This window comes from Syngnathus scovelli, chromosome 1 (assembly GCF_024217435.2).
Source record: "Syngnathus scovelli strain Florida chromosome 1, RoL_Ssco_1.2, whole genome shotgun sequence".
Taxonomy (NCBI): Eukaryota; Metazoa; Chordata; class Actinopteri; order Syngnathiformes; family Syngnathidae; genus Syngnathus; species Syngnathus scovelli.
This window is the reverse complement of record NC_090847.1, coordinates 11,152,501-11,165,118: the sequence shown is the minus strand read 5'-3', so window position 1 is coordinate 11,165,118 and position 12,618 is coordinate 11,152,501. Positions and strand designations below refer to the sequence as shown.

At 42.3% G+C, this 12,618-nt stretch overlaps 1 protein-coding gene across 3 annotated transcripts in view; it reads right to left on the bottom strand.

Moving 5' to 3' along the window:
• LOC125983042 (A disintegrin and metalloproteinase with thrombospondin motifs 2) overlaps positions 1–12,618 on the bottom strand; it is an 85,468-nt gene that overhangs the window by 11,499 nt on the left and 61,351 nt on the right. For 2 of the 3 annotated variants that reach the window (XM_068650306.1, XM_049743908.2), the window contains exons 5-13: positions 7,306–7,389; positions 5,402–5,558; positions 4,476–4,581; positions 4,223–4,366; positions 3,214–3,346; positions 2,270–2,299; positions 1,180–1,293; positions 940–1,085; positions 569–741 (exon numbers count right to left, since the gene is read on the bottom strand). In XM_068650306.1, coding sequence (XP_068506407.1) covers positions 569–741; positions 940–1,085; positions 1,180–1,293; positions 2,270–2,299; positions 3,214–3,346; positions 4,223–4,366; positions 4,476–4,581; positions 5,402–5,558; positions 7,306–7,389 — 1,087 coding nt within the window. The remainder of the gene's footprint in view (positions 1–568; positions 742–939; positions 1,086–1,179; positions 1,294–2,269; positions 2,300–3,213; positions 3,347–4,222; positions 4,367–4,475; positions 4,582–5,401; positions 5,559–7,305; positions 7,390–12,618) is intronic. The other variant, XM_049743915.2, reaches the window with a different exon arrangement.

The following is a 12,618-nucleotide window of genomic DNA, read 5'->3' as shown; positions in this document are numbered from 1 at the left end:
GAGCCGGTGTTGTTACGTTTCATTGATGTCTGTGTGACTCATACTATACACCAATCAATAAAGTTCAGTCAATCAATCAATCAATCGATCAATCGATCAATCAATCAATCAATCAACCAATCAATCAATCAATCAATCAATCAATCAATCAATCATGACCTTGAAAATCCTTTTTTTTTGCCATGCACGTATGTGAGAGTCTTGGTGAAATTGTGTTGTGTCCCTCTGCAGCAAGTGATAGTAGCGACATGGAAGCAGAAACAGGTGCAGAAGGAAGGGGTCGACCAAGGTCGAATGACATCAGGGAATGTGGTGGAGAGAGGGATCTGTTTTGAAAGAGCTTTCCAAAGACGCAGCGTGTTTTTATGGGAGGGTGTAGTCATACCTCAGAGCTTTACTCAATCATGGCCAGATGCGGATGACCATATCGGAACATAACATTTATATAACCGTCTAACTACCACATTCAAAATTATGTGTTAAGTCCTCTTTTTTGGGATTTTGTTTAACAGTGCATCATTACTTGACCACATGACTTCATCTGAGGGATGTGTGTTAGAATATTCACCATCTGGGTGTTCATAGGGGAGCCACTGCTTGTTGCTGGGTTGTTCCAAACGAGGGTCCCAAGCATGACATTGTTCCTCTCGCCTGTCACTGTAGATGTCCTCGCACTCGTTAGTGTTGCACATCTGGAACTGGGATTTTGCCCCCATGCAGCCGAGGCCTCCGTTGGCTGGTCTGGTGGAAGATGACATAAAGAATGTTTTGAGTCACCGCTTGGAGCTTCCATTGATTGCTGACCAAAGCTATTCCTCTGCACCTCTTATCAGAAGGCGCTGTGGGCAGCTTTATATGTACTACGACAAGATATTCTCATTTTCATTTACGATGTCTAGAAAGGGAACATGGGTATGATCAAAAGATTTAGCGCCATACCTTGGATTGTCGCATTCGCGTGTGCGAAACTGAACTCCGCCACCACATGGGTGAGAGCACTGTCCAAATTCACTCCAGGAACCCCAGTTCCCATCTTGCTTGATGATGTCAGGTGTCAGCCAGACGCAGTGACCTTTAAAGCAATGCTGCAGGACCACAAATGCACTCAGTGATGGGCACGTGTGACATGATTTTTCTTCATCAGAACACACGGCAAATATGGTTTCCAAAATGTTTTACCTTCCCGTTTCCACACGTAGTGCCGTCGATGGGCGGTCCTTTCTTGGTCTTGCAGAAGAAAGGATTTTCCGGGTGGCTGCACCAGAGCTGCTTGCATGGGTCGAAGGTGCGATACTGCAGAGGACAAAGAGATACTTCTATTTCCAATTGAACTGCTACATTTTGCGCTGACTTATTAGGCTGGCAACTGGAATGAGGCTGAACACGTAATACTCGATAATAAAAAGAGAAACGTGAAGAATAATCACCAACACCACCACGACAACGACGGTAACCCTGCACTGTCACTGCACTCCACTGAGAAACATACAGCCAATCATGCAAACTAAGCCAAATGATGCAGGAGAGACAGGACTCTCTGAATGAAACAGCCTGTGGTTCAAATCACAATGGAGGTCAGAGGGCAAAAGCGTCAAGAGCCCCCAAAAAATGACGTCTCGGTGGCCTCGGAAACCAAGACCAGGCACTAAATTCTCCTCGCAGTCTGATGCAAACCAATGATACAGACACCACAGATGTGTCTCCAGACCAGTGTCTGAGGGGCCATGCCCTCCTACCTCCTCTCCGGTAATGACAATACTCACCATGACCCAGTGGAACCCGCAGGTCAGAGGGTGAGTCACAGTTAATGGCCAGACAGTGGTAGGTAATCATCAGTGACGTCAGGCTGGAGGATCCTAAAAGCTGAAGTGAAACATGGAAAAACTACCTCTGTTCTGGCTCAGTCCTCTTCCCATTTAATGGGAAAGACATCTTTCAGACCTTTTCCACTCCTTTACAGAGTGCGCCAGTCGAAGGAGGTTCTTCCCGCTTGTACTGTGATGGATTCAAGGAAAATTTTTTTTTCATTGTTGCGCGGTTCACCTTATAAACCTTCCAAAATGCAGGGTTTGTAGTTTTTGACAGGCATTTTAGAATCCTGCAGGCCGAAGTCCCAAAAATGACAATGGGTGGAACAGAGACAAGGTACAATTGCAACAACGTAAAAGAACGGAGCAACATTGAAACAAAATAATTCAGAAGACATAGAAAATGAAATAAATAAAAACACAAAGAGCCAAATGTCCTCAGGAAGGTGGGGTTACCTTACCTGCGTTCCTGAAAGGCCTGCCTTTTGTAGCTGAAGGGAATGGGTTTGACAAGAGAATAGAGGGGGTAATCTAGCAAAGTGTGCAAAAGCTCCTGAACAAACCCTTTGTCAATCAAGCAAGCGTCCCAGAAGAGCAAACGGTGTGATGCTTGCAGGAGTCTGAAGCTCTTTTATCATGTTGGATTTACAACCAAAAAAAGACTTTGAAATGGCTTCATGTAAAACCACTGTGCTGGAGAACTAAATATGTATTGGAATATGAATTACAGATTATAATTGGGATTTACAAAAGAAAAGAGAGGTTGGGAAGAGCTGTCAAAACCGATTTACCTGCTTTTAAGCAAGATATCAATCCCACCAGTGGCCGGGAGAGGAAAAAAGAGGACATCAGAAAAATGTGAATAAGTGTGTATCGCATATGCGACCCTCATATCCATGTACAGTGAACCCCCGTTTATCACGGGAGAAACGTTCCAGACCCGCCCGTACTAGGTTTAAGTCCGTCCGAGATATAAAGAGATTTACTTTTAAAATATCTACTTTTTAAAATAGATAACCTTAATAAAACATACCTTTTAAAACCTTGTAAACATATTTGAACAAACACAAAAAAAAATTGTAAGCAAAAATACAGTATGCATTGTGTCTGGCGCCTTTAAGAGGTGGAGCTGGGCGAGGTGCCATGCGATGTTAGTGAGTCTGAATATAACCTTCTGCGTGTGAGCTGTGGTCAACAGCAGTGACGTTACTGTGTTGTATTGTTTTCATGATACTGAAAAAGCGCACCAACTTTGAATCGCGATGTATCGGGGGAACACTGTACATGAGAAGTTAGTATCTACCCTTAAAACTGCTCTCATAAAAGGAACATTGCAAACTGACAAACTGTTAAGAGTTCAGAAGCGTCTCGAGCCATGCGAGTTGACATAAGGGAGGTCTCTTACCGCAGTACACATGGTGTAGCCCACACCAAAGTCAAACCGGCACTGTTCATTCATGGAGTAGTGTAAACCAGGAAGCTGCGGCAGTGATGGCCAGTTGTGGTCAAAGGGGTCATCCCGGAGACAGTCATAAGAACTGGGAATGACAATCAGATGACGGATGAAAGTTTGTCCTGCTGGAGCTGAGAGCAGCTGACTTTGAGGAAAAGCTTGTCTGTATGCTGGAATGCTAGGCGGTCAAACCACTTGGCCGCCGTGCAGTTCCATTTATAATCTACATAAAAACATTATGTAAGTTCCTCTAAATTGAAACAAAATTCAAAATTTGTCACACCACAAAGAAGAGTGTTGTTAACAAATCAAAATAAAATGAGGCTTCAAAATCATGGAAAATCAAGTCGTTTTGAATGCTGTGGGTGTGTCCACTAAACGACAAGAAGCAAGCACCGCTCCACCGTGCGTCAAACTACAACCTGGAAAAATGGGAGCTACCTTGTCTAATCTCTTTCATATATCTACGTCTTTGAGCCACAAAAATACATATCCGCTTAAAGCCGGATGACTATGGGTCATCCTGGGGCTTTTCCACGCCGTGACAACGGGGCTCTCTAAAGCGTGAGTGCAAAGCTCCAGTCCAAATACTGGCTGCCAGATTTGGAATTTAAAAAATGTTTTGCTCCTAAATGGCCACGCCAGCAGACTATCCAAAGCAAAGCTACATTTTCAGGGTGTGGCATAGCTAGCTAGCATGTTGCCACTGCACTTGTTAATCACTGAGGTGAATGAAGGCACCATAGTTTTGAATTATAGTGGGGAAAGGAGAGACTTGTGCCACAGCCAAGGTGTGTCACTAGGCACAGATTTAGCCCCGTCTTGAAATAATCATGCAGCGCAAGTACTACTACATTGATCTCAGTCTTTCCAGAAAATTACTTTAAACATGTAGAACATATTTAGAGCTAAACACACAATACAGATATTCGTTTAGTTAAGTCTTGTGTGTAAGTCTCACTGTAGGTAGCGTCCCAGCTCTTGCATGCTACACCTGGACCACTGAAAACGGTGGAAGGCAGCTTGAACCAGTGGGGCCATGATGCTCCCCATGTGCACCTCATCTCCACAGTGGTTCCCTTGTCCATCATGCTCCATACCCAGCCTGCGGCGAAACAGCGGAGTTGGGAGGTGAAAATAAGGGTGTATGAGAAATATGTATGAGTGAAAAGACCAAGCATGTACAAAGCATAATATTATGACAAGGTACTCACACATGTCCGGTCTCATGCGCTACCACAAAGGCCGAAGAGAAACCATCCTCGTGGTTCAAAGTGCAGCTTCTTACTGGGTGGCACATGCCAGTCACTGGGGCATAACCTACACCACATGAACCCAAGTGAAACATTAAACGTTGGCTCAAAAATTGCTTTGAACTACGCTGCACGTTTGGAGATGTCTAGATGTTTACGTGATGCTTACAATTGTAGTGTGGAACTGCAATACATTATACTAAATGTTTTGTTGATGTTGTCCCACAAAATTAGATTGTTGGTCAATGTATGGGATCCTGGAGGTTAAAGTACGTTATTTTGAAATACAGAGGCAAAGAAAAACATGAATAGGTACCCTCAATGTACCCTCCCATATGTCTTCCTAAAATGTGAATGTGAAGAATGTGCTTTGGATAACATATTTTATAGATCCATTCATTATTAGAATCAAATTCTTGATTCTTTCAAATGATTAATATAATAAGGGTGACTGACTTTATTTGCAGATTTGCTGTGTGAGTTCTGAGAACAAAAGTGCTGAGACGGACGGTACTGTATGTTGCACGTGACGTAACCTGTGTGATTATATGTCTAAAGCTAACCCCTGAAGAGTCTGGCAATCTGCATTTTCATGTGTGTCCTTTGCGTCCTTTAATTGTGGAGCTGTTTCTGTCCGTGCTCTCCGTATTGATTTTGTGCTGCAGAAGGCTGAGCCCAAGGGCAGCCGAAGGGCTTCTGTGCCTTTAGATGCCTCTCCCTTGGGCCTTCCTGTTAGCTTGCACTCTAGTGCACGCAAAAGCACCGACCGCCAAACCCACAGTGCACTATGCCACGTGAGGCAGCGGGAGGAAGAGGTCGGGATACTCTCTCTGGTTTGGATGTGTATTATGTTCATCAGATGACTCCTATGTGTCTTCGGTCATTACCCTGCATGCCCGTGGGGCCAAATTCCTGCCGTGTGAGGAAGATAGCGTGGTCATGATACTGATCATCCCAAGTGTCCTGTTTCTGCTGATCATAGGCCCAACGACACACGTTCTCCAGACTCTGGGAAGGGTTCCCCAGCTTGATTAGAGTAATGGACTGCAAGGAGACAGAAATAGAACGCAGATATAGAGACAGAAAATTGAATTCACACAAAAAAGGCTACCGCTGACCCTGTAGGGGGCAGTGTCACTGTATTGCATTTATCATTATGGCATGTGCAAATGTCTCAGGTGACCCACAGTGATAGAAAGTAGTTAGAACATCCAAGCATCACACAATCCAGATGACTTTGAAAGTAAATAGCGATTGGAATGACAGAATAAATAAAGTGCATTTTTGATGGACATAAAGTGTACATTTTACAAAATACATTAATCGTAAAACAGAAAGATGTTATTATGATTAAGTGTTCGATATTTATATGGATATGGATCACACACCATCTGATGTTGATCCGCTACATTACGATGATGTGACAGTAATGATATAATTAAGTGGATTAGTGTTAGGGTTTGAAACCTATTTTTCATTTGACTGACGAACGAATATAGCCCACAATATAAAAATCCCGAGATGGTAATTAGTAAGTAATCCTGTGACACTCATGCTTGAGGGATTTTTTTTTCTTCTTTTAAGTTTCAAGATTTAATAGCATTCTGGGAGCATATTGCGCTTGTGTGAGGGTGTGTCCGTGTTCAGGGTCACACAGCCAATCTGCAGGCTGTCTGGGTGCAGCTCGGTTGCCACGGTAATTGGGGATGATGGACAGCCGGCGCTTTGGCTAAAGCTGCAATAGGGGATGATGGATGGAGGCGTGTGTGTGTGTGTGTGTGTGTGTGTGTGTGTGTGTGTGTGTGTGCGTGTGTGTGTCTGCGTCGCAGAACTCCAGTGGCACTGGCCACAAGGAGGTGGGAGAGCAAAAGATAAGGATACAGAGGGATAAGTGTATCACAGAGCAGCAATCCCAGCATTACAACGGGTGTTATCATCCTGTGGGGTAATCCACTTCTACATTAGCACTCCTACATTATTCTCACTTCTTTGTTCCTCTGCTCTACAACTGCAGGCCGATAGAATTACTGGCAGATAGAAAAAGGACGCTAGGCCTCTCTGTCCCATCTCGATGTTTGTGAATGAGAGATTCTGATCATTGATTGTTTATCTTTGCCTGGACTTCCCATGATTCCATGCTGCAGTCTACTGGGAGGAAGGCTGATTGCATAACGGCCGGAGTTTCTGTGTTCTTTGGTGCTGAACTGTGAAGGCGTGCGACTTGAAAACACTCCCCCGAGATGCCCCATGCTTTTAGTTCGTCTTTTGCTCAGTCCACTGGAATAACAGGCTTCGGGGCAACGTTGCGTGTGTCTGTGTGCTTGCTTATGGGTTTGAAAGAATTGGCTGTGCTTACTATAGATATTCAAAGTGTCCGTAGCAATATTCTTGTATCAAGCCGAGTCCATTTATTTTTCTTTCAAAAAGAAAGGGCCTCATTGTTTCCAGGAACCACAGAACTTGCCTTGTGCATTACCAGGGTTCTCAAAATTTGTGGGACCAGGGACACATTTACATGGGTGACATTTTTTTTTAAGGGACCCCTTATATATTCCTAAAGAGCAGAATCATTTTTTCACTACTTTCTGTGTTACAATAAAGGAGAATTGTGGAGAGCAATTATGGAGTCAATCCTGCTGGACACTGCAGGAATAATTAGTTTTTCTTTATGGGTGTGCTAATCCCCATTTGTATTCCCTTGCAAATTATCTTGCCGACTCCCAAGTTACGGCTCACATAACCCTGGGGGCCCCAAGACCGCAGTTCGAGAAACACCTGTCTCAGGTCTTACCTTTCCATGGCCCAACATGATAATCCGCACCAGTACCACATTGATTTTTGCTCCCAGAGATTGGTCGTGGTAGATCTCATTCACCTGAGGACACACACAGGAAGGCAATAGTCCATTGAAAAATAAAAACATCCACATGTTATCGTAAAACAAATTACTTCACGATCATACGTCAAAATTAAGTCCTCTCTCCTCTTTTTTGTTTGATACGATGAAAATAATTCAAAGCAAAACTCTATTCACCCACATCCATCCATCCATCCATCCATCCATCCATCCATCCATCCATCCATCCATCCATCCATCCATCCATCCATCCATCCATCCATCCATCCATCCATCCATCCATCCATCCATCCATCCATCCATCCATCCATCCATCCATCCATCCATCCATCCATCCATCCATCCATCCATCCATCCATCCATCCATCCATCCATCCATCCATCCATCCATCCATCCATCCATCCATCCATCCATCCATCCATCCATCCATCCATCATCGCTCTATATACAGCATATACAATTAAAACCAAGAATGATCCCTATTCAATATTCAGCAGAGAAAGCTGGTTCTGTAATAGATGCACAGCTGATTCAGTTATAATGTGACAACATGAACATCCAATTTTCTTAACTAACTTGTAACCTTTTATGCACCAGTGTCATTTAAATCACATGAATGGAACAAGAAGCAGTTAAAGAAAGACAGAAGACAATGCATACACAGGGCAGATTGGTGTGGGAGTTAAGGCCTGCTGGTCTTAGTGGCTGTGTGTGGTGCCTAATGAGGCAAAAGGATGTAAAAACAGACAGCCATAATGAGATAGCTGATGGACAACACACACGCGCACACACACATGCACACTCAAGCTTGCATGTACACGTACACACAGAAGTAAAGGGAGAGGAACAATAATCAGTGGCACCAAGCACGGGAAGGCTAAGAGAAAGAATTGAGGAATGCTATGAATAAAGCCCAGATCAGAGGGGGAGGGGGGTAACAGTGCCAAACTGAGAGCAGAGAATTTTTTTAAAGCGAAAGAGAAAATGATGTATTCTCAGAGAATAATGCTAATAGAGCATTTGCATAGATGAGTGAAAAGATTTCACATAACTCGATGCCGGTGTGTGTGTGTGTGTGTGCGCGCGTGTGTGTGTGTGCGTGTGTGTGTGTGTGTGTGTGTAGCTAAGCTAAATAATCGGAAAAAAATCCAAAAGATACAAACTGTTGGATGTGATTTTCTGCATTGCATAAGCCTGGCTCCATTGTCAGTTTGAACGAACGTTAAAGCTTTTCTTGTCTGTAGTAACGTGTATATGGCAAATAATAAATATTTTGAAATCAAACTATACATAGACTTCTACACCAGCATCACACATTGAGAATCCCTAAAATAACACGAGCGGTTTTAGTGGAAACACCACTTTCCATGTGGAAGTGTGTGTTTACCCAAGTGGAACCAAAATAAATGCAGACTGTAATTAGCCTACGAGACAAAATGGGTCTTTTTGACCGCTAACTGTGTGTAGGACAGAGCAGCACAAATGTGTACATAAAATAACACTCAACAATTCAAAGGATGGATACAAAAATAACAATGCATATTAAAAGTAAAGCACAGTGACCTTGGTATGAGATGAGCTCCTAAAAATTGGAGCTTCATCGATGCCTCCCTGTCTAGTACCAACACAACTGGACAATTGAATTAGATTTAGAAAATCATGGTTATTTCTCTGAGAGATTTAAAAAAAAAAAAAAAAAAAAAAAAAAAAAAAAGGTGCGAAAAACACGCCAATGCAACCAAGTGATAAAAAGGTATTTATTAAATTAAAAGTAGATACTAACTGGAAGGTGCTTAGGTGGTATAAAGAAGAACTGTGATGTTGCTACTTTTAATTTGCATTTAATTAGCTGCTGGCACTTTACACTTGCAATTAGTAGTAGCTCTCCCCCACATTTGGTCATTATACAGTGATTAAAAAAAAGCAGGTGATATGTCCTGGCCTTGATGGAGACAAATACAGGCATTAAAGTAATAAAAGCTTAAAATAAGTCTGTGCAACATACATATCTTCCTGAAGTAGCCAAATGAGAAGATGCTAAACATAATCACTTGCAGTCTTTCAGTTGTAAACGGAATTTTTCCCACAATGTCTTCAGCGGAGTACACACAGAGGAAATTAGAGTGAAAGAGCCAGAAAAACTTTAGGTCGGTTCCTAATTGTCCAGGGATCGACAAAACACAGCGTTGACCACACATTTGCTGTTTTCAGTCTTGGCTATTTTTTTGAGCATGTCACTCAATAATAGTTTACAAACATCGAGATAAAATGACAGCTACAAACAATGCCGATGTGCTTTGAAGGATTTTGTTCATATGATGCCACATTGGCTAAATGATGTAGCAAAAACATGCACTAAAAACATCTCATCTGCTGATGACAGAAGTGAGTCATCGCAAACATTATCATGAGCACTGTGCCATTTAGAAGCAGCTATGCACAGATCGTCTTTTTTTGGGGACACACTTGGGAAGACTTAAAACAGTGAGAATTGGAATTGCCCGTCTGACAGCGCTTCACCAATATCTGCGACACTTGCAGCTGACGAGCAGTCTATTATTACCTGTCCTACAGTACTTTCAATTCCTTTGCCCGGATCCTCTTACCGCTTGAAAATCTGTCTGTTCACTCCTTTTGTGGCTTGTTCAACACACAAGCATGGCAAATCACAATGAGGCAGCTGTTAGCTAAAGGTGCTTCCTGAATTGTGGAAGCATAAATGTCAATTTAATGTACAGAAATTTGCATAAGTTAAGAACTTCCCTTACACACACATACACACACCCTTATTATCACTGACTATTCATATCCAAGGATAGTGTGATTAACACTTTGTCGCACTTCTCGAAAGGTCTCCTGTTAATGGACGCTCACGAGGCAGATGCAGCACCTATGGCTATTGAATCCATCACCTTGATGGTCATCTCCAGACCAGCATTGGACTCATTTTAATTTTCTCCAGATTGATTTACACGTGCACAATAAAGCTGAAGAACTGGGTATTTTTTCTCTATTCCACTCCATTCAGGTTATATATATAATCACTTCCTCAATCTGTTAACAATTATCACCTTCTGCACCTTAATCTTCACACCAAAGATATTCTGTTAGGGAGTGATATGTGATTTCATATAAAATGGTTACTGAGCCCCTAAAGTATCACCTGTTTTAAGGTTTTGTAAAACAAAAAAACGAAACAAAAATGTGATCGCACTATTGGCCATTTGAGTGGCACCACAATTCAGTTGTGAATTTTAGTTAGTGAAGTTTATAGAGCCAGCCGTAAGTTTCAAATGAGCTCCCTCTATCGTATTTTCAAACAAAACATTTTGTGTTGTGCAGTGTGATTGGTTGTTGAAATAATCAGTGTGGAATTCTGACATGTATACATTTCTGCCAGAACGGGGGCATTACTGATAAGATACAAAACTAAACAAAATACTGTAAGCAGTCTTTTAAGGGCCGGGACACAAACCCACTGCATGTAATATTTGGGTGATCCAAGCTTCGCCATGCTCACACTGATGAAAACTTAAAAGCTTAACTGTTTAAGATCATCCCACTTGTCTCCCGCCAGAATAAAAACGCAAACAGCTCCCTGAAGGAGTAGCTGATTGTAGGACCGTAGTGAACTTTGCTGTTATGATTAATTAAGTATGGTGGCATGTGGATCTCTTCATCATAAGGCTCCTTCATGCAAGTGAGTTGGGTGAGTCAAACTTTGCCGCCTTGCTTCAGTCAAATACAATGCCATGGGTTAAAATCTAGCATTGAACGGAAAAAAGTAACAACTTTCAGCTGAGTAGGTAATCATGGCCATTAATGACAAAATCACACTTTTACAGCTACGTATCATTACTCCTACAGAATGGCGTATAAAGAAAAGAGGTAAACACAAGGCAAAGGAGTGGGAAGTAGAATTAGCAGTGCTCACATTTAACACGCACACGCACGCACGCACACACACACACACACGCTGAACTGCAGTTGAACTTATGAAATAGAATTCCGATTTTAGGATTCAGACGTCCGTGGGTGGGTCCTTTGATGTCCTGCAACACAGCAGTACGCCGAGTCCACCTCCGCACCCACACCCCTAATGCACAAACACACATGCTTGAACACCATTTGATCAAATAGTTGCTCTTGACCTTTGTCAAATATCAGAGCAGCACATAATGTGCAGTGGTACCTTGATTTGCAAATTGAATTTGTGCTGTGACTGAGCTCATAACTCAATTCAGAAGAAATGCGATTTAATGTTAAAAAGCATCATGTTGAAATCATGTTTTGCTAGTAACTTCACTCATTAAGTTGCTGCATACATTCATGTCCTCAAATTTAAAGCTAAATTTATCAGGTGATAACTTTTTGTATTTGTATTTCTTTTTATATTTATAAATTCCTCTCTGCTATAAAGTTTAAAAAAAAACAAAAACAAATTACCAAGTATTGCAAAACTGTCAAACGTGTTGCCTGTAATTCATCTTTGTCGTAAGCGTGACGTGACCAAAAAAGGGAACAAAAAAATAAAGTTTACAGTATGTCATCATTTTGGTACCTCTTGGCAAGAAACAAGAAGCACGTGATTTGTGTTAATGGGCCATACACAATGATGTGGTGGTCCACGTATGGCTCCTGGGCCATGAGTTTGCAAGCTATAGTTTCATTTCAGTAATTAATATCCAATTAAAAACCTCCTGGAAACTCTAGGTACAGCAAGTGCATTTGAGATGTTAAACACAGCCCTAATTGGCCTCCTAAAAATTACACACCAACAAAATGGGAAGCCAAACAAAATTAGGGAAGCTTAATTAGCCACAGCAAATAAAATATTTGCTCCAACTACTAACTTTATAGCAGTGTTGCTGATGCAACTCTGGAAGGAGTGAAGAGGGAGGTGGAAGAGGGAGAAAAGACACACCCATCCTAAAGAAAGCAAAGTAAATTTGAGGAGATGTGTTATAAAGACGCCACATGTGGGAGTGTTACCTTTCTTTGTGTTTATCGCGCTGTCAGTCATTTATTCCGGATGTGCTATATAAAACACTTTCTGTGTTTGCCTCGCCATCTCCCCCACTGTGCAGACGAGGGGGGGGGGGCTGCGTATTCCCTTTTCTTCCTCGATTGTCTCACACACAACTAACAGTGGAGGCACAGAGAAGAGCGACTCGTCTTCTTCCTCAGCGCCGAGCCGAGAAAAAGAACGAACGCGTGGCGGAGATTGCACCTGTTTAGCAGTCGGA